The following is a 22,552-nucleotide window of genomic DNA, read 5'->3' as shown; positions in this document are numbered from 1 at the left end:
TTCTTTCTCTTGGCTTGCTCGCTAGCAAGTAGCAACAACGAAACAGATGCACAAAACATGGTGTCTGCCAGCCTCAAATAGGGATGTAAATAGGCACCGATTCATAATTCCTCACAAGGAATTGAATTTTGATATTAAATTTTATTTTACTACATTTATACATATCTCAATCCATATGTGTTGAAGTAAATTATGAGATGTGGATGATGACTAGACCTAAGCATGTATTTTGTGGACCGAAAAAAAGTCTGGTTATTTTGGGCTAAAATAATCTGGCCCATAACTATCCCACTGGCCGAGTTGGGCCTGTTTTTTTGGGCCGGGCTCAGGCTGCCCGCGCATTTATAGTGTAGAACAGTTAAAATAATATTTGAGATCGAGCTTGGGCTGAGAAAAAAAAAATAGGTAGCAAGATCTATGCCTAAGCTTTATTCCACTAAAGTCCGCGGGTGGGCCAAAACTCAGCGGGCTTGAGCCGGGCTAAAAATGCTCAGGTCTATGATGCCAGGGAGGGCACATGCCAATTCTGTCTAATATGGATTTAAATAGAGAAAGGACATCCCTGACAGAGTTGACGAGGACAGAGATGATTATCTGTCCATCTTGATCTCTAACCCATTTCTATTCGAGAGAATTATGTATTTGACATTAAAATAAATCGGTCTTTTATATTTATGACTAGAAAATTTGAATTTCCTTATTAGCATCGAGTTAAAATTTTCTTTCGTAAATAGCACCGTTGTCCATTTAGACCATTAACGGTGTCAGTGGCTAGCAAAATGACATAAATGTCCTTGATTGTAGCAAAAATCCATAGTGCTAAATAGGGGAAAAAATAAATAGACAGATTGTCAAATAAGAAAATCATAAATATACTTTGAACTAAAATGTGGATTTTTGATAATTGATGACCGCAAATAAATAATTAATAAATTTTAAATTGGTAATAGCAGGTACAGATTATGCCTCTCACTCTTCCTTTCATCTCGGCCACGGATCAAGGATGCATGGCTTAGGATGGCTGCTGGTTGAAATACGTAACTTATATTTTCAAGGTATTTATCTTTTAGTTTTCTAAAAAAAGGAGAGTATATGCCGTCATCGTAACATCATGGCTCAAGAGCAGAGCACACCGTGCATGGCTCAGCCAGTGTTTGACGCCGAGTGTACGTGGCCGGTGGAGCACTCGGCCCGAGCAACGCGCGGAGCTCGCAGCCTTGGGGGCACACGGAGCACGCAGCCGGGGAGCTCACGGCCTGGGCGCGCGGTCCGCGGAGCACGTGGTCTTCGCGGAGCTCGCCTGACGTGCTGCTGCTGCTGCTATCCCGACGTGCTGCTGCTGCTGCTCGCCATCAACGGCCATCGCGGAGCCCGCCCGACGTGCTGCTACTACTGCTCGCCAATGGCGACGCACGGAGCTCGCGCGCCTGGGCGGCGCGCTGAGGACGCGGCCGGCGCGAAGCGGGCGAACTGGGCGGCGCATGGAGCACGTGGACAGCGTGGAGCGACCAAGCTGGCGAGCCGTCGCGGCGGCGGCCACATGGCCATGCTGGCAAGCAGCAGCACGTCGGTCTGGGAGCTCCGACGTCATGCAGCACAGTCATGCGGGCGAGTAGCAGCAGCACGCCTGCCGCGTACTCCGCACACCACCCAGGTCGCGAGCTCCGCTCACCCGCGTGCTGCTGCTGCGCGCAGGAGAGGCTGCGTTTTGCGCAGCACAGCCGCCGCTCGTCCCACGCCCGGCGTCACATCGAGCTCCAGCGCCATCGCGTCATCTCTGGACAGAAGCTGCTCGACGACGTCCTCCTCCTCGCCGAGACGCACGCTGCGCATGAACGACCATCGCGGAGCTCGCCCCATCGCGCCCCCACGTCGCCGCAGTTGCTTCGTCGACTCGTGCCGCAGCTGCGACAGCTACAGCAAGGGGTACGAGAGCTACTGCCCGCAGCTCGTGCCAACCTCCAACGGCGTGGGCTTGGACGATGGCGGCGCCACAACCTAGGGGGGCTTCTCCGACGTCCTCGTCGTCCGCGAGTACTACGTGGTGCGGGTCCCGTCCAGCCTACCGCCCGCCGAGGCCGCGCAGCCCGCTGCTGTGCGCGGGCGTCACTGTGTTCAGCCCGCTGGTGCAGTATGGCCTCAACGCCCTCGGCAAGCACCTGGGCGTCGTGGGGCTCGGAGGCCTCGGCCACCTGGCCATCAGGTTCAGCAAGGCGTTCGGGATGACGGTCACCATCATCAGCACGTCGCTGAGTAAGCGCGAGGAGGCGCTCGGCCGCCTCGGCGCCGACGCGTTCCTGGTTAGCCGCGCCCCTGGGCAGATGGAGGCCACGGCGAGCACAATGGACGGCATCATCAACATGGTGTCGGCGGACCACCCTGTCGCGCCGCTACTGGACCTGCTCAAGCCCATGGGGCAGATGGTCGTCGTGGGCTTCCCGAGCAAGCCTCTTGAGGTGCCCGCCTTTGGCCTCGTCACCGGCGGGAAGCGCGTGGCCGGGAGTGCCGGCGGTGGTGTGGGGGAGTGCCAGGCACGAGATCAGCACTGGCGGGTGAGCACGAGATCAGCACTGGCGGGCGAGGAACTCCCAGCGCGTCCCCCGCGCCTCGATCTGCTGAGTCCGGCGCGAGAGGCCGCCGCGCCTCCACGAGCTCCTGGGCAGGAGACGAGCCGCCGGCTACGAGCGAGTATAGAGGGGCATTTTGGTACTTCCGAAAGAAATATGACAGGTCAACACAGTCAACTGACGGATGGATGCACTAAATGGACGGTAGTGCCATTTACAGAAGAAAATTTTAACTCGATGCCAAATAAAAAAATTCAAAAATTTTAGTGCTAAATAAGGAAGACTGATTTGTTCCAGTGCCAAATACATAATTGCCCCTTTCTATACAGGCACCTAGGTATTATTGGAATTTTTTATGTATTTGTTGTGTAGCGTATATTTATGCTAGAGTATTAATGATGAACTATCAGCCTGTTCGACTGGGGCTGAAATGAACTATCGGTTAACCGCGGCGGGCAAAGCCGCCCGCCGCAGTTAAGCCACGATTTACCGTGGCCTCTAGGCCACGGCGGACGGCTTTGTCCGCCGTGGGAAACCCAAATCGTCCGCCTCCAGTAAAGTTTGTGTAGTAGTGTGATTTGGTGTGAGAGAAAAATACTGTTCTGGCTGGAAATTTATGATCGTTTACGGCGGTATGTGTGTACATTGCAATTCATCATCAGTTGTGCACTTGTGCTAATAATTATCACTTACTTCTATATTATAAATGCGAACTGCTATCTATATTTCGTAATGTATCAATGCGGGAATGAGAATTCTCGTGAGGATGGGGACCAAATCTCTCTGCATTCTTTTTGCGGGGATGGGAACGATGATTTTTCCTCTGTGGAGATGGAGATGGAGATGGCGAGCCATTCCCTAACAGGAAATTCCCAGTTGCTATCCCTAATCTTGAAGCCTAACTATGATTGAACAAGGCTAGGAGGCTACTTTCGTTCGTCGAGATTAGGAGAAAAATGGCTTTTGATTTCATATGTAGCATCTAGGGTAAGGACGACGAAAAGGAGCATGCATGGCGACTTTAGGTGGTGTTAGGCCATAATGTTATCATGGCCTACAAAGTATTTGCTGGTGAAAGCATCTAAGCCTTTGTTTAGGTTTTGGCAATTAATAACCACACTTGTAGACTAACATTTCATGTAGAAATGAAAAGGTAAAAGCTTAATCCACATAGGAGACATTGAGCAATATGGATGTCACGGTGAAGATGGTGGGAAACATGTTAAGAAGGCTCAAGGTAAAGGCATAAGATAGGGTTCGTTTTTGTCGGTCCTGACTCACGAGGTGATTAGAAAATGATAAACTTCTAGCTAGATTCATAAGCTAGATAGCCAGTGGCGAATCAAGGATTTTAGTTTAAGGTATGCCACCCAAAAAATTTCATACAGAATTCGGTAAATCTATTTTAGTAATTCGGTAATAATTGTAAAATCGACAATGCTATGTGGTATATATGTACTAAGTAACATGATAAGGCTTAAATTCATGAATTAAGTTGAAACCAACCACTAAATACAATATAAATAGTTCAAAAGCTATAACGACAACTGAAATATAGATATAAAAGAGTACCAAAGAATTACAATGCTATTTTTCTCATTATTTATTCGACGTTTCTAAAGAGACATAAATATCTTGATTATATCATCCAAGAGCAGAAGATAAAAATTTACATAAGAGAAAGAGCCAATCGGCGAGCATCCGTGATAGCATGGCTGTGTAAGCTGCCAAACTGTAGACGAGTGATGGGAGCACAACAAGGCAGAGGCCAAACCAGGGCTTCACCGTCACGCCTCACCGTGTCCGCATCCGCGTCAGCTGCCAGGGTGTCAGGGCGGCGGCGTGTTCCGTGACTCATCTCCGATCGACGAATCAAGATTCGGAAATAATCCAACTTGGGCGTCGTCCGTGACTCCCATCTGGACACGGCTCCCCAGGAGCGGACCCCAAACTTTTCCATCACCTATATTGCATATGTATGTTTCGTGTTTAAGACGTTTCAGATATATATTGTAATTATTTCATCTTGATGTTACAAAAATAGATGAGAGATGTTGCATATGTTGCAAGCATTTGTTCAAAATATTTTATTTATTTCCAAACGTATGTTGCAATGATTTTTTATCTCAATGTTACATATGTTGCAACAATATGTTTCTAAATGTTTCAATTGTTTTAGTCTTATGTTGCAGCAAATGGTTTAATGTTGCATGTTGCAAGTGTTTTATTTTGGATGTTTCATGTGTTTCACACACATGTTGCAGAAGCATGTTTTTAAATGTTTTATTTGTTTTCAGTCTTATATGTTGCATTCATGTTGTAAGTGTTTTATATTGTTTGGTCATGAGCGAGTCGGGGCCGGCGGACAGGGCATGTGGCGCACGGGCAGAGGGGGGTGCTGCGGTTAGGGCACGTTAGAATTGTACTTGTACTCAGCTGCTCATCCGGGCGCTAGTGCCTCTGATCAAGATTAGAATAGGAACAGGCAAAAAGTGAAATGCGTGCTAAGGTCTGAGGACAACCTTGCCGCGTGGGCCGCGGTCTGGCCCCCTGGGCCTTTTCACTTCCCACTTCCGTCATGGATGGCGTGATCGGTGATCCAAGTGACTTTTTCTGTCTCTTTATACAAAATATAGATGTGTATACGTATATTATACTGGTTACTTGCTGGTCAGACCGCGTGGCTCTGCCACTGTAGATAGTTATATCGGCTCTGTTCGCTGGTCTGAAACTGGCTGAAACCACCGTTCTGGCTGAACTATTGTGAGAGAAAAATACCGTTCCGTCTAAAAAAAAGAAACTGAACAAGTTGAATATGGGTAAGCCGAACATGGTGATTATTAAGAGGGGAAATACGTGCAGGTTTATCACGAACTAGAGCACGTGTGCGGCAATGACTTGCTTTAGCTCCGTGTGCGGCTGTGCCTAAGCATTAATTCAATTAATAAGAGGAAAGAAGTTTATAAATTACAGCGGATCAAGCACCGGCTTGCTAGAGAAGTGTACGCCTTGTGCATCTGCACGTGGAATCGAAGTACTAGTATCCTTAATTAACGTACAGAAATCTTTATTGTGCGCTTGCGTCTGCAGATGCGATTTACACTTAAGAGCTGCATTTGCACTAGGAGACTGTTCTGAAGAGAGAGCATTATGCATACCATAAATGGCCCACATAGCCATAGATACTTCTCACACTAAACCTTTAGAGTCAAACGATTTAAAATTTGATAAAAATCATATAAAAATACCAACATTAATGATACAAGATAAATACTAATAAATTAATGAAATATATTTTGGTAGTAAACTAGTTAGAGACATAAATGTTTATACTAAATATAAGTTTAGTTAAATTAAGCTAGTTTGACTTGTAGGAATCTTATAGTTTTACTCTTTCCATTCTAAATTATAAGACGTTCTGATTCTGATTTTTCTAGATATATTGTTTTTATTATGCATTTAGACATAGTATGCATCTAAATACATAGCAAATTTATGAATCTATAAAAGTTAAATAATCGTATAATTTAGAATGGATGGAGTATCTTTTTAGGACTAAGAGAGTATGCTCGGTACTTCAACTGAGGAGTACCTGACAGACAAACATACTAGTACACTGTAAAGAGGGTAACATAAAGTTGTCGTGGCCATGGCTTTAGGGGGTGTTGGTTCTTTAGGCGCTTCTAAAATTTATGTCACATCGAATGTTTAAATACTAATAAGGAACATTAAATATAGATTAATTATAAAATCAATTACATAGATGGAGGCTAATTTGCGAGACAATTTTTTAAGCCTAATTAATCTATCATTAGCACATGTTTACTGTAGCACCGCGTTGTCAAATCATGGACTAATTAGGCTTAAAAGATTTGTCTCACAAATTAGTCACAAGTTGTGCAATTAGTTTCGTAATTAGTCTATACTTAATACTACATGCATGTGTTCAAATATTCGATGTGACAGAAATTTTAGGAAGCACTGCAGGAAACAAACAAGGCCTTAGATTGGTTAGCAAATTGCTTGGAAAAGATGTCAGAAACAAGCAGCCTGTTCGGCTGGTGCTGATACGATCGTTTATGATCGTAGATTATTACTGCTGGCTGGTTTGGTGTAAAAAAAATACTATTATAGCTAGAAATTTATGATTGTTCGCGACCAAACGATCTGGGCTGAAGAAAGGGCAGCAAGCGGGAGCAGTTATTATAAGGCCTTGGTACCGTCCGGAAATTGAGGTGTCATGGATCGTATTTCCGTAACCTTTGCAAAAACATAGACATTGATCGTATTTCCGTAACCTTTGCAAAAACATAGACACGTGCCGCTATGCCAAAACTGCCGGACTTCAGATTTTCAGCATGTGCAATTTCAGCCCAATAGGCCTCCTAGAGAAAGTAGGCCGAGTCCGGTGCATTGGTTGGAGCATGCTGGAGTCTGATTCAGAAAACGGGCACCGGGCAACAGCAAAGAACGGTGTCGATCGATATTGTTTTTCTTTTATATGAAACACCAGCACGCGTAGCAATTTTGTGAGAAGTAGCCTGCCCGTGCAGTCAACAACATTTCTTTACAAGTGATAATGCGGGTGAAAGTTGTATGGCACACGGCAGACGGGAGTGATCGACCAAACACAAATATGCCTCGTCTATGATGGATATGGATGGATGTAGGCAGTTTCCTCAAGAAAATGACCGCGACCACGATTGTGCGGCACCATAGAGAGTGTTTTCATCGTTATCTCCGCACCTCCATTGACAATGACTACATAATACCAATTCTCTCTATTTTAAAGGAAACAAGTCTACTGTTTTTTGTAATAACAGAGAGTGACATCTGCAGGCCTCATCGTATTCTAACAGTGTAACAACTCCCTGGTATGCAAATCACGGTAGTAGTAACTAGTAAGTCGAGCACGGTGAAGATTAAATAAAAGGAGTAAACATAAGATCCCTCTGACCCTATTCACAATCACACCACCCCTTGTGATGCATCAGATTAATCAACAAGAGTCAACCAACAGAATGTCTATCCTAATCAATCCCAAGACAACAAACCCCAAGCAAGCCAATTAGTGAAAAATTGGCGATAGAAAGTCTCTAACGGCATGTACAGGTTAAATGCTCTAGGAAAAGCCCCTGAATCCTTGGATCAGCAGGCAGAACCCCTGCCCCGACGACGCCCCACCGCCTCCCGCCGCCTTCTGTCGCCGACCGCCGCTCGGCGTCACCGGCAGCTTGTCCAGCTCCTCGCCGTCGACGGCGAAGCAATCGTCGTCCGTCCACAGCTTTGTCTCCGACGCGCCGCGCGCCTGGAACGTGAACACGGCACAGGAGGAGGAAGAGGAGGAGGACGGGTGAGGCAACTCGGCGCCCGCCGCGTGGAAGAGCCAACCGTGCAGGTCCCACGTCATGTCGACCGGCGCGCCGCCGTCGACGAAGATGGTGTGGCTGCCGCGGAAGTTCCACCGCAGCCGCCGGAGCTGCACGACCTTGCGGCCGTCCACGGTGACCCACGCCTCCGCGTCGCCGTCCAGCACCACGACGCCGATGTCGTGCTCGTCGCCGGACTCCAAGAACCGGGCTTTCGTGGACCAGCAGCCGCACCCGACGAACCGCTCCCGGCGCCGCGCCACCCGGGACCCCGCGATCGGTATACCGCCGTGCAGGCGGTCGACGTACCCGCGGCTGAGGTCGCCCAGCAGGAGCACGAACTCGGCATCGGCGACCACGGCGACGTAGAATCCAGAGGTCGGCTCGGGCCCCGCCCCCGCGGCGGCGTACCTCGCCGCGGCGTAGTCCCAGAACACGCCCACCACGCAGCTGCCCGCCGTGAACGTCCCGCTCCCCTTCTTCTTGTGCAGGTGCCGCGGCGCCGCCGCGTTGCCGCGGTGGTGGCGCGAGGCGGCGGCGGTGGCCTCGTGGACGGCGACGGAGAGCGCAGGCCCGTCGGGCGCCCGAGACCACGTGACGTCGATGAGCAGCTTCCTTCCCGGACGCCGAGAGCCGCGACCGGTACGCGGTGGTCACCGCGCTCACCGCCGGCAGCCCTCCCTCCGCAGCCGGCCTCCGCGGCGCCGCCCGCCGACGCATTGGCGGCGCCGGAGCCGGAGCAGGCGGCGACGTCGTTGATCCGCACGGCGTGCTCGCTGAAGCACGACACCAGGTCCTTCATGCCTCGATCTTCCTCTTCTTGGACGGACGCGCGGCTCCCCCACCCTGGAATTCTTCGGCCGGCCGCCTACCACTCACCACCACCGGGCCGAGGGAGGGGATGGCTTTGCGAACAGCAACGGCATTATGCTGAATTGGTGATGGCGACGGGCATTAGAGAAGAAGAAGCGAGTGGTTCGGTAATCGCAGGAGAAAGGTATCTCTTAACTGGGAAGCCTGCCAGGCAATAGGCTGGGGCTTACAAGGTAGGTATAATCTCTATCGCGCTCATCCCCAACTCATCGCTTCTCTTCTGTTACCACTGCTGAGCCACCACAGCTAGCTAACTCAAGGCTTCAATCACACCAGTGGGACCGACGGGAGCACAAATTCCTGTGTCGCAGCCGTGGCAAATCTCGGTTTCGGCTCCCAAGGCTGGTGCTAAATTCTACTCCTACACTTTCGGCCTTTTCCTTCCGGTTCCGGGCTTTGTTGTAAACTGCCGGGTGCGAGTGCGAGCAACGGAGGAGTCGCGGGGAAGGGAAACGCATCTCTTTCTCTTCTGCGCTGCGCTTTAACAAATGCGCCACTAAAACTTCCCAAACGAAACGGGCGGCGGCACCTGCGGCCACAAAAAGGCAGCCCTGGCACGAGGCTGTGGCTCTAGGCCGAGGTAGACACTGGGACACGTCCATGCACCACGTACGTACGGAGTACGTGGCACGGAATGAATGTATAATGAAGTCCAAAGCTGCCAGCCGGGACCGCCGCAGCAGTGGACCTGCACGGCCGACACGTCTCGGCCCCCGCCAAACCGTCGCGGCGGCGCCCCGGGGCGTGTCGCGCAGGCCGCAGGCGCGCGCAGCCGTTTCGCCGCTTTCGCGTTCCCCCGCGAACCTACCCTCGTCGTCGTCGGTTCGTCCCCTTCCGTACCGGCGTGTGCACGGACGGTATCGGCCACAGGGTTTTCAGCGCCGAGCCTTCCGTTCCCTCGCCAGGCCAGACGGATCGCGTCGCGTCGCGTCGCCGTCGCGCATGTGCGCCCGGTTAATGAATCGGGAACTGTGCTCTGCTGCAGATCTCGTCTCGCCCCGGCCCCGGCGCCCCCGCTCGAGATGCGTTGCCTGGTAGCACTGTAGTAATTGAAGTCGGGAGCGGCGCTGTTGCCTGTGGCCAAGGGAACAGGGGGCCGCTTATTATCTCCAGCAGGTGGCCAATGGCCATCGCGTCGCGCGCCCACGGCCGCTAGTACTTTCGCCGCGCCGAGGACGCCACCCGCGCTTTGAGGGCATGTAGCCTAGAATCCGACGTAACGACGCTTTAAAAGACAAGTCGCACATGACTTGTCTGCGAGCTGTTTAATGCTTTGAATGTAGCCAAGATTAATCATGAATAGCACTTTGTAAACCATTGTGTTGCTATAAGATGGAAAATTGATAAGCAAAAATTTAAAAAAAAATTAGTATAAAGAAATAGATTGCATAGTATTGTGTTACAACAATTCAGTTCATTCTAAAGAAGGGGGCAGCAATTTTAGATTGAAGCTTACAAATTTACGGACACCCACATTCCTTCAAAATGACAGATAATCTAAGTAGTCCATACTGATACATCATAAGCTCCAATCTTTATCCCTGCAGCAAATAACCAAAATTGCTCAGAAACACACAGGCAGTACAGCAAGATAGCTAACACAAAGAGACTGAAACCATGTTCTCAGAGAGACTGAAACCATTTGTCAGTACTATTCTCAATCATTTGATACACAAGTTTCAGAAGATAGCCTGCACTAGCATTCTGGGTCAGCAAAGAGCATTGCCGTCTAACAGCAACAGGTTGCTTATTCTGTGCTTTCTCTTATTGATCTTCTCTACTTCTTCAGCTAGTCATAACTGTAAGAAACAAGAACATTTGGTATCTTAGCTGATGCAGGTCAAGAACAATTCTCAATAACAAATTTTCAGTCCAAATTACCAAAAAAAAATACAGGAGAAAAAGGTACATAATAGGTACATTCAGAGGCCTGATGGAAACAAATTGAACACACCTAAATATTCAGTCACGCTAATTCTTATAAACAGCCAGGGAAAACTGCAAGTTGTACATGCAGAGGTCTGATGGAATATAGGAATCCACAATTTTACACCTACAAATACTTCATGTTGGAAATATGGCTGCACTATTTTCAGAGTTTACACTATCTTGCGCCTCCTTCCTTTTGCAGAGTTCACACTTAGATTCATATTCACACAATCTGACTAAAAGAGGAGTTCACACTATGTCATAGCTAGGTAGATAAGCTAAGTACCCAAACAGCTAAATGCTCACTGACAGCATATTTGGCTCAATCAGACCATACATTGCAGTAGGTGCTAAACAACCAATATATAACTTCAGTTTTCAGAAATGGTTGTTCATATGACATACCTACTGAAATCGATGTTTCAGTAGCTGGATTGATTTGCTAACTAGCCCTTGTCTGATTAACAGAGAATGGACATACATATCAGAGAAAAATATAACAACTGGTATTCAGAGCTTCTCCCCTGTGCTTTCCAAAAATAATATACCCATTGATCCTCAATACTACCTTGAGAACCAAATTAGCAAGGTGAAAGTAGCACTATATATACGGCTAGTGCTAGATTATGAATCAGATCGGACCCATAAAAAATGTGAGATGCAGCATCAGGAAGTAAAACATCACCTAGTGGCAGACTGCACTCATTTTCTCAGATGTATGTCACACTCATGTTTTCTCAGATGTGTATTACTTTCACACCATAAAGAAAACGGAAAACTGAATCTGAATATAATAGAGCAGGAGCTGTGTTCAATCAGCAATAACACATATGATAGCTTCGAATACACAAATGAACGAACACCTTGAAGGCTAGGGCGGGGAAGAGGCGCGGAGGCAGCAGAGAGCGGCCGGTCCTGGCCGGTTCCTGCGGCGGCGGCGGCACCCCATCTGAGCGGCGCGACAGAGGTGGCGCCTGCTGCGGAGACGAGAAGGACGCGTCGAGCTGGACGCTGTGGGGACGTTGGGAGACCGTCGGCGAGGTCGGAGAGGATGACGCGACAACGCCCTCCTACGAGCGCCAAAACCAGAACCCCGCGCGCCCGGGATCCACGCGCCTTCGAGTTGATGAGGCGACCGTACAACGGCGACTCGAGCCGGCGACTCCACCTCGGGCCACGGGCTCTCCCCGTCGTCTCGCGAGACGACGATGGCCCCGTCTCTTCGAGTTGGCAGGGGGGTTTCCGCAAAAATGACATCACGGAGACGGGTTCAAGAGGACCGTTGTACATGCCCTGAGGGTGGGTGCGTGGCGTGGGTCTGCCAGCCAGCCGAACCGCCGATGCGTCACCCCGATCGAAGCCGAAAACTGCTGCGCGGCCGCGCGCGGCGTTGATGCATGTGCCGCTTTTACGTCCGTGGTGGCAGCCCAAACTTTTATTAGGCTTTTAGTATGTCATTGAAAAAATTGAGTTCTCACATGTATCACTGCTCTGAACTATTTTGCTCTACACGTCACTTTCGTCAGATTTAGCACGGTGTTAAACTGTGGGCGTAAAAAAAATCAAAATACTCTTAGGTTTGAATATGTAATTAATTTTTTTTGAGCATCTTAACGATCTTAAATAAAAAAAAATCAAAACTAAAAAGTTATAAATCTCATCAAAATCTACAATATTTATATAAAAATTATTTTTATTTAATTATGTATAAAAATGTGATTTTTCTAAGATATATTAATCACATCAAATTATTTTTTGTACGGAATTAAATAAAAGATATTTTTTTTACAAAAATTGTAGATATTGTCGAGATTTACAACTTTTTAGTTTTAAGTTTTTTTTATTGGAGGTCATTAACATGCTCAAAAAAATTAATTGCGTATTCAAACCTGAGGATATTTTTTACTTTTCACGCCAACGATTTGACACTGTTAGGACTAAATCTGATCGAAGTGACGTGAAGGACAAAAGCGTTCAGAGCAGTGGCACCTGTGAGAACTCAATTTTTTTTAGTAGCTTGTATATAATTATAGACTTTTATAACGATGCAGGTAAAAACCTAAGTTTTATTAGATGGCGGTTTGGCCTTGTTCGGTCTGGGCCATTGAATTCCCGATACGAAACGTACGTGCAGGCCTTTCAAGGCGACGAGCGTTGGCGTTGCGCCGAAGATGGGCAGCCTCGTTGCTGTCTTTCTACTGCAGTCTACAGGAGCTCACAAGGACTAGATACACCCAAGACCCAATTGGGAGCACCAGTACTGCAAATAAAAGCGTGCACGTTTGGCGAGTTACTGCACGAGCGAGGAGGTAAGCTAAAGCATTCTCAGACGGGAATGAGCTCAATCCTGCCTTCCGTTGCAACCGAGAAGAGATCCTCGTTTTGGCATTCCTCCGTTTCGCTGCACGCCGGCCGGCGCCCAACGAAAGAAAGAGGGGTGAATTACTCGTGTGCCATTAAAAAAAATATCGTAGTGCCCTGTGAGTCCCTAGAAAAGTCCAGCGACCTTCAGCGCCACTGCTTTAACTTTTTTTGTGTCCGCCATGCCACTGCCGTCAATTTGGGCTTTAACACCGTCAAACTGTAGGTGTGAAAAGTCAAAAATACCCTTAAGTTTAAATATATTATTATTATTTTTGAGCATCTTAACGACTTCAAATGAAAAAATTCAAAACTAGAAAGTTGTAGATCTCGTCAAGATTTATAATTTTCATATAAAAATTATCTTAATTTAATTCCGCAAAAAAATATGATTTGATATGATTAATATATCTTAGAAAAAATCATATCTTTTTTTGCGGAATTAAATGAAAATAATTTTTATATGAAAATTATAGATCTCGACGAGATCTACAACTTTCTAGTTTTAAGTTTTTTCATTTGAAGTCGCTAAGATGCTGAAAAAAAATTAATGGCATATTTATATTTAAGGGTATTTTTGACTTTTCACACCTGCAGTTTGATGGCGTTAGAGCCCAAACTGACGGCAATGGCATGGAGAGCACAAAAAAGTTAAAACAGTGTCGCTAAAGATCACTAAACTTTTCTAGAGACTCACAGAACATTACGATCTTTTTTAATTGCACGCGAGGAATTCACCCAGAAAGAGCATGAGGTGGTTGGCCGGCTTTGCCTGCGCTCGTAGTAAACAAACACGGCCACGAAACGCCCTTTGCGCCGAACCATGTGACCGACGACGACGCGGCCGGGCTGGGGCGTCGGAGCACGCAAGATTGATGCGTCACCCGGCCAGCAATATCGCAGGGAATTTTATCATGGCCCTGTTCCGTTGCACTATTTTAACAGTATTTTTTAGCAAAAATATTTTCCTCCCACAACATTTTAGCGTAAGCGTCGAATTTCAGCGAAATGAACAGTCATACGTAGCGGTTGTTGCAGAGTACATGCAGTAGGTCATACTTCTGTACTTCGCTATGCCCTTTTCCCTCGGCAGATTAATTAGAAACTTTGCACTTGCTGCAGCCTGCAGGGCATGTGCCGGCCCATGGCCATGAGGAATCAATAATCAATCGGAGGAACAGGTAAGAGATATACTACGTACCACGTACTTAATGACAAACAGTTACGTGTGACAAAATGTAGACGAACAAGTATACGTTGTATTGAAGCAGGCGTACAGAAACGGAAGGGAGTCTGTGCAAAGAACCTTCCTGGGCTCGGGCCGCATGGCCATCGCCCATCGGCAGTCGGCATCATCCAAGACCAAACCGCGCATGTTCCTACAGCTGGTTCTGATGCTATGATTTCAACACTGTTTGTATGTTGAAAGGAACGCTGCTCCTCGCCGCCGCCGCTATGTACAGGCCTCTCCTCTGCGAGCCTGCCAATGCCAGAAGGAAAGTCTCGTCGAGTTCACAGTTTAAACGGTTTTTGAGATTTAGTATAAATAAATCTATTAGTGCAATTATCACTGATTTTAGGTTGAGAGTTGTCAACTGCCATAACTTCGACGATGGCCATGACGAGGTCGCCACTGTAGAGTTAATTTTATCGGCAAGAGATCCATTTATGGTACTATTTGGAAGAGAAAGGATGCTCATAGACACTCTCCGTAGGATACTAATTCCGGATTGTAGACCTCAGCATGGATAGTTACAGAGAAGAAATCAGGCGTCCAATTTGATGGATCCTGCGTTGGAAATGTTTAGTCTGTAGTTTCGTTGTATCCGAGAATTCAACAATCGATGTTCTTTTATCGATCATGATGTGTTTGATCTGGTTTGGAAACGTTCGATCTTGCAGTGTATCTAAGCTATGTAGTTAATCAAGTTTAAAGATACTGCAACGTGCTAGTGCCTCGAGAGATTTCGCCTTTACAGTTGGTGGCGTGTAATTAATCAAAGTTTAAAGATACTGCTCTGTGAGTGTGTTCACGAGTGCTTCACGAAGAAATTGTGGGCTGTGGCCGTCCTTTCCAAAAAAGAAAAGGGAAATCAGAAGTCGAGACGATAGCCACCCTATGTTGGGCTTATAGTGACTTACTGACTTGGGCCAAATCAATAGCTGCAGGAATTTAGCAAGCAGTCAGTAGCTAGCCCACCAGCTCAGCTTTCACAACGTTCTGTTCCTAACGAGGCTTGCGAGTTTGCGACTCTTATGGGCTCTCATGGTTTGGGTTTGCATCCTGAACCGACTCTGACAGGAGGATATTTAATTATTTGTCATCTTATGTCATCTCTTTATTTATATTATTATTATGATACACCATATTTTCAAACATATTCAACTTTGATCAAATCTGTACAAGAAAAATATTTATATTTATGATGCATAATTAGTATCATCATATAGGTCGTTAAGTCTATTTTTATGATTAGCTTATTTAGAGATACAAATATTACTAATATTTTCTAGATGAAAAGACACTTAAAAAGGCAAGCATAAGAATGTCAAGAGGGAAAAATAATGATCTGGTTAGAGCCGGGAAAGGTGAACCTCTAAAAAATTGCATCGGATGGCTCCAGTTTCAAACTAATCTATATCTATACCTAATACTAAAGAGGCAAAAAATTTGCCATCAATTTTTTTTTCGTCCAGCCCTGTCCACCCGTATCCATTCCTAATGCAAAATGTCCAAATTCAAGTGGGCTTCTTTTTCCGACTTGGGCCAAATTCTTACAGTTAGGCTGCCTTAGTTGTGGGCTGGACGAAGCCCATACAAGCCTTTTTCGTTTTCTTTCATTTTTCTCTTTTTCTATAAAAAACAGAGATCTTGCAAAATTCACCAAAAATCATAGAAAAATAAAAAAAAATCCAACCACGTTTGTTAGGTTTATAAAAATGTGATCTATCCATATATGTTATGAATATTATTAGATTGTGCTTTGTCTATAGATATATTAAATCATCCTTGTATATGTTGCATGCATATAGGTTCGGCGATGACCGAAAACGTGCCAGAGGCAGACCTAGAATACGCGGAGGTGGCCGAGGAGTATGAGGAGGATGTCTTCGTTGTCGGTGTTTCCAAAGCCTTCACTAACTATTTGATGTTCGATTCCTGCCTAAGGTAAGCCCCGGTGCATGATCCCTACTTTTCAACACTTATTATTTTTGTTTGTGCATTGAGTTTTGAGGAGAAAGATTTACACTATCTGATGTAGTTTTGATAAGAAACAAAACTTATTTTTATTAAAATATGGATTAGTTAATGATACAACTAATTATTTCTTGAACCGGAATCTTGGCCAGATTATTAACTAATGAAATCTAAACAAATGTATTTATGTAATTCCTGATAAGGGCTGCCATGTGAAAAATCAAGAGATCTTCCATCATAATCATTGGCGGACCGACCAATCCTGACACATTGACAAAAAAATTACGGAGGTTGATATGATGCGTCAAAAAAGCTAAAGTCGATATTGAGTCATAGAAACACATGGGTAGTATGAAAAAGCTACAAAGTTATGATACATTTATATCTAAATAATTATGCGCTTTGCAACGGAAGGAAAAATATATTAAGGTATATTTTAATTCGATACATGTTTAATAGGATATTGTTATTTATTGTCAGTGTTAACTTATATTATGGATGTGACGGTCATCATGAAATAAATTAAAAAAGCAAAAAACATAAGTAGATAAGTACCTTTTACGTTATCGTTTTGCATGAATGTTTAGTAGTTTTTCTCCTGTTGTAGCACATAGACATATTTGCTACTGTAAAAAATGGAGAATAGCAAATGACCTTGAAAAGGTTCCAGACGAATGTTGAATTGAGCTTAGCTTTCGCTGGGTTTGGTGTTGAATGCAAGCGCGATTCTTTGAAGTTGCGTGCAGCGATATTGATTTTGCGGCAGGATGTGAAGGTTTTTGTCAAAAAAGGAGAATAGCAAATGACCTTGAAAAGGTTTCAGATGTATGCTCGAGCTGATTTGTTATGAGAGAAAAACACTGTACCATGGCTGATTAGCCAAGGTGATAAGTTCTAACGAACAGGGTTAAGCCCAGTATTTTTATCCATGATGAAAATGGAGAGGTTTGATTTCTGGGCAAGTTGGTCCTAATCTAAAGTTTATTACATCGCAACAATCATTTATATATGCAATCGATGGACATTTAAAATTGTTGCACTCATCCTGGAAATAAAGACATTGTTTTTACTATCCACATAAGAAGTGACAAATTTTTTTTTTCTCTCTCTCTCTCACTTAGCAAATAAAGCACATTAAAATTTGATTGGCATGCTGTAGGTGGTCCTAAAATGGTCGTCTGTCAACATTGCAGTCATCCGCTACGCGCTCCTCGCCTCTCCCAACCGCCGCCACTGCCTCTACTAGCACACCGGCTCGGTCCCCCTCCTCTCTCTTAACCGACGATCTCACCGGTGGACGGAGGAGCGAGGACCCGATCTCTTTTTTCTTTCTAGTTTTAGATTAGGTTTGTGGATCGATCTAGGATCTGGCTCTAGTATCATCGACGATGTGGTGGCGACGATGGTACTTTAGAATAAGGTCTCTTCGGCGCCTCCGTACTTTGACGATGTTTGATCTGGCGTCGCCGAAGGGCCAATGAGAGTTTCGTCTGTTAGATCTGTGGATCTTCTTCAGATCTTGGTATTTAGTGTGTTTATCAGAGGTAGCAGTTGCTTGGCTTTCGATGCAACGATTTCGACCTCTTGTCTGTTCTACAGCAAGGTCCGGAATCTTCAACACTCTGTTTTGATGTTGAATGATTGGCCTACGTTCCTTGCGGGTTTGCTCTAGCCGATGTTCTTTCAGTAGATACTAAATCTCGTTGTCAGCGACGAGTGGATTTTGCGGTCTTTAAAGCCATGTTTGGCGAGAGTGTTTGCAGGTGTCCCTTTCCTTTGCCATCTTTGCAATGATCTTCAAACTCCAGCAGGCTATGGATGTTTGAAGAAAGAAGACGACCAATTTAGTCTTTGATGTACTATTATTTTTTAGAGGTCGCTTTGTGTATTTTTATCCATTATTTATACTGGCCTTTGTTGTCATTGAGATATGTCAATAGTGAATCATCTTTTGAGTGTCTTCTATAAAAAAAATACAAAAGGTCGTCTGTCTACGTGCTCTTTCCTCTTGGCGTCGTGCCATCATTGGTTGAAACCCTTCTTTTCTGGAAAGGGTATATAATTGATCCCTGATGGCTTTTATATTCAGCTCGAGGAGCTGCATCTACGGCGCTCATTTGTATCGTATCTTCGTGGAACAGCATGTGGCTGCTGTTGTTAGGGAATGTTTGAATTCGGTGATTAAAATTTAGGAGGTGTCATTTGAGGGTGTCGTATGGAGTGTTCGGATACTAAGAACAAAAAAATTATAAAATTCGTCAGTACTCTACGAGATAAATTTATTAAGCCTAATTAACCCATCATCAGCATATGTTTACTGTAGCACTACATTGTCAAATCATGAACTAATTAGGTTTAAAAGATTCGTCAGCTATGTAATTAATTTCGTAATTAATATATATTTAATAGTCTATACATATGTTAAATATCTAACGGGACAGCCGCTAACCAAACACCGCTGGTCTGCGTGCGTGGTGTAGGTGCGACGTCGCTGTCCTGGGGTCCGGTCCCCCGGCTCGTTAGTGATATAACGTCAGATTCGTCAATGTCGCACCACAAACATGTGAGCAATGAGGCTACATTGGTAATTATATACTACGTAGACGGGAGGGTAGCAGTTCACCTCCCTTTCTTTGAAAGACCAACCAACGCGCATGCTCTCTCTGACCGCATCAACACATTTTCACTCCAATTTTCCTGACGATTTCGTTCCACTTCCAGGAAATGGGCGCACGAGTGAGCTAGATGCATGCATCCAATTGGCCTGCAATGTGCAGCCAAATCTACCAAAGGTTACCCAAGGTGGGAAAGGAGAATTAACATGTGATTCCCACCTACCCATTTTGGACGCGGTCAAAATTTCAGGCTTTGTATGCAAACTTTTTTTTTGTATAGCAACTACTGGTAGTAATAGTAGAAAGTGTTCAGAGTTTCCGACAACAGATGAACATGAATGTCATCTACTAGTATATATTCACCGCAGATGAATTTGAACAATTACACGTATTACCACGACAGATTAAAGTGAACCCAAAATTAATTACTCAAGGCCGCAGCGAGGGGCGAGTAGGACGACATGAGCAGAAAACCAACGTCCCCACTCGATGACTTCTCCTCGGATCTCCAGCCGGCCTCCAGGAGCAATCAAGACGACGACGACGAGGGATCGGACGAGGAAATGGTGGAGGAGGAGCCGGCGGTCATGGGGGTCATGTCCATAGGGTAGCTCCCGAGCACCCGGAGGAAGGACGTGTACTCCTGGACCTCGGCCAGCGCGTTCTGCGCGCGGGGCTCGGCGAGGGACGCCTGGAAGTCGACGTAGAACATGTACTCGAAGTGCTTGGCGGTGCCGACGTTGGCGTCGTCGACGAGGCGGATGGGCCGGTGGCGGTGCGGCCTGCTCTCGATCTTGGTGAGCGAGATGTCGCGGAAGGCGAAGGCGGAGAGCACCTTGAAGAGCACGGAGGTGCCCTCCCTGTCGTGCGCGAACACGATGCTGGTCTTGAAGGGGCGGTCCGTGCGCGGCACGATGGGCTCCCGGGCCAGCATCACGAAGCGGGTGACGTTGCCGGAGTCGTCCTGGATGCCGTCGGCGAGCACCTCCATCCCGTACAGCTCGGCGGCGCGGGAGGACGCGATGGCGGCCGTGTCGCGGAGCCCGTTGGCGGCCACGTACTCGGCGGCGCCCGCCGTGTCGTCGAAGGCCTCGCGGACGACGTTGAGGCCCATGGCCGTGAGCGTGTGCTCGCACTGCGCCAGCGCCTGCGGGTGGCTGATGACACGGGTGAGGCACTCCTTGCGCACCCCGGGCAACGCCAGCAGGCAGTGGTGTACGGGGAGCTGCACCTCCCCGACGATGTGGAGCCGGTGCCGGAGGAGCAGGTCGTAGTTGCGGTGGATGCTGCCGCCCAGCGAGTTCTCCACGGGGAGCACCGCGCGGTCGGCGATCCACAGCTCCACGGCCTGGAACGCCACCTCGAACTGGTCGCAGGGGATGGCGTCGCACCCCGAGTACGCCTTCCCGGCCGCCTTCTCGCTGTACGCGCCGGGCACGCCCTGGTACGCCACGCGCAGCTGCGACCCGTGCATCGGCGCCGGGGACAGGTCTGCGATGCGAATCGGCTGCGGCAGGTTCGTCTTGGTGATGGCGCCGCCAGTGATACTACTCACGGGGACCAAATCTAGCACCGCCCCGTTCTGACTCGGCGCCGGCGACGGCGACGGCGCGACGTGGCCGTTGATGGATTGCGTCCCGAGCGCGGCAACCTTGCTGGACAGCACGGCGCAGCTGCTCTGCCACTCCGCCCGGCCACCGACGACTGCGCCCTGCAACGAGCACCTGACCACGCCTCCGCCTCTCCCCGGAGCGTGGCACGCGAGCCTCGGACTCTGCCCGACCGGCGCCTTGATCATACTCGCTGCAGCCATTGCGACACTGATTGGTTCAGGTAGCTACCTCTCCGCCTCGGCTGTTTCTTGGTTCTGTGCTCTCTGCTCGGCCGGGTAACTGGGGGTAGTTTGAAGCTTCAGAGCGAGAAGCTGAGGAGGCCACGGGCGGGTGGGACCGTTATATAGGGGGCGCCGGCGTTTGGTTTGGTCTGTGGCTGCTGAGGCTTGGAGTGCAGGGGGTTGGTGGGGCGGTGGGGATGCGTGGGCGCAGCTTCGTCATGGACTCGGGAGGTCCGGGACGGGGAGGGGTTGGTTCGGTCAGCGTCAAAATATATCTCCGCCACACCAACCTAACATAAATTACCCCAGCTCACCGTGGAATCAAACGGAACGTGCAGTGCATCTGCATTCCCGCACGCTTGCCACACCAACCAACATAAACGACTAACCCCAGCTCACCGTGCACTTGGCAATTTCCTACCGCGAACGCAAGGTTAATAAGTGCGCTTGTTTGTCGAGTCTGTCGAGTCTGTGATGAGTGATTGTCCGAGATAATCAAAGCTTCGGTTCAGTTTGAGACTAACCCAAGCGTGAGTGTGTGTGCAACATCTACTAGCTGTGGTGGTATGCAGGTGTAGAGCACAGAGACGGTCAACGGGCATGGTGAAGGTCAAGTAGAGACTGGCTGTGCCGATGGACTAGGAGCATTGAAGGACGTACGTGAGGCTCGGACCGAGGTACCAAGATGACCGAAAGACTCACCGTGGTGGCTGACACTTGGGGACATCAACAAGCAAGAGCACATGAGGAGTAGTAGACCGTGTTGACTAAGTCAAGACAGCGGTTGACCAAGTCAAGCGGAGGCGCTGGAGGACTTAGTGATCGGGTGGTCGAGGACGACGGTGACATGTGTTGAGATCTTGGAGGAGGCCTAACGGATACGCTTCTCTAGGTGGTTGGGTAGTTTGGACCTCAAAAACACCGACAGACAGTTTTTGGGTTTGGGCCCCAAAACCCAGTTGAAGTTCCGGCAGGAACTAGAGGCGGCACGTAGTGTCATCGCAAAGCTTGCGTCGAGGCAAAGCAAAGTCGTGAAGAGCTCATGGCCGTGGGATACTTCAATCTCAAGATTGACCACTATGGCCCTGGGGTTAAGTGGTTTAGCCTAAATATATAAGGGCTTGTTTGGAATGTGTAATAGGCTTATAAATAAGATAAGAGACAACCCTCAACCAGCCATCTCTTCAATTGTTTTCGTTTCCAGACTTAGGTTTCCTGGTCTCTAGTTTACTCTTCCATCCGCACCGAGAGAATCATTCCTCTATTATGTTAATCATTTCTCTATAAGAAAAGATCTTGTTGGTGCTTGAAATAAAGTAATTTGACCTCTAAAATCCATGGCTAAGATCGGAGTTCTTATGGAGTTCATGTTTTTTTAATGGGCTTTTCCTCTCCCGAACCCCCTTCTCTTGGCTTTTGGGTGATTTGTTTTTTTGTTGAACTTGAGATCGACCAGGGATTGAAAAACAAGCTATGACATGTGAAGAACATATCTGGAAGTCCAATTGACCAGATTCCTTATGAGCTCCAAGTTGGGCTATTTTGAGGAAAGTTTGGAAAGCCCCAATCTGATTTTGTGTGTTTTGGTGCTCCGCTTGCCCGTTTTGTGATCCACTTGTTCCGTGGGTTTCCAGAAGTGCCTTGGAACTTTTCTAAGTCCTCAAGTCATTAGTTGGCTTTCGGGATTTGGAGTTGTTCTCTTGCTTCATTTTAGTTGAAACTGAGAGCACTGTTTTTGGATTTGTGTGTTCCATTTTGGAATTGGTTTTCCGCTGAAGTGACTATCCCGTTGTGTTCTATGGTCA

At 47.3% G+C, this 22,552-nt stretch overlaps 1 protein-coding gene and 2 pseudogenes across 1 annotated transcript; 1 reads left to right on the top strand and 2 right to left on the bottom strand.

The window, feature by feature from the left end:
* Positions 1–1,402: 1,402 nt before the first annotated feature.
* LOC136491820 (probable cinnamyl alcohol dehydrogenase 8A) lies at positions 1,403–4,771 on the top strand (annotated as a pseudogene).
* Positions 4,772–7,526: 2,755 nt separating this feature from the next.
* On the bottom strand, positions 7,527–9,260 carry LOC136493581 (uncharacterized; annotated as a pseudogene).
* A 9,956-nt stretch (positions 9,261–19,216) lies between these two features.
* LOC136493001 (arogenate dehydratase/prephenate dehydratase 6, chloroplastic-like) lies at positions 19,217–20,855 on the bottom strand. The gene has a single exon (XM_066489029.1). It carries the CDS (start codon positions 20,724–20,726, stop codon positions 19,443–19,445), a length of 1,284 nt encoding a protein of 427 aa, XP_066345126.1. The 5' UTR covers positions 20,727–20,855; the 3' UTR covers positions 19,217–19,442.
* Between the last annotated feature and the right edge of the window lie 1,697 nt (positions 20,856–22,552).

This window comes from Miscanthus floridulus, chromosome 11 (assembly GCF_019320115.1).
Source record: "Miscanthus floridulus cultivar M001 chromosome 11, ASM1932011v1, whole genome shotgun sequence".
NCBI classification, from domain to species: domain Eukaryota; kingdom Viridiplantae; phylum Streptophyta; class Magnoliopsida; order Poales; family Poaceae; genus Miscanthus; species Miscanthus floridulus.
This window is presented reverse-complemented; position numbering and strand designations above follow the sequence as displayed.

Coding starts and splice junctions, on each gene's coding strand:
- LOC136493001 (XM_066489029.1), bottom strand. CDS start 20,726: ATGGCTGCAGCGAGTATGATCAAGGCGCCGGTCGGGCAGAGTCCGAGG.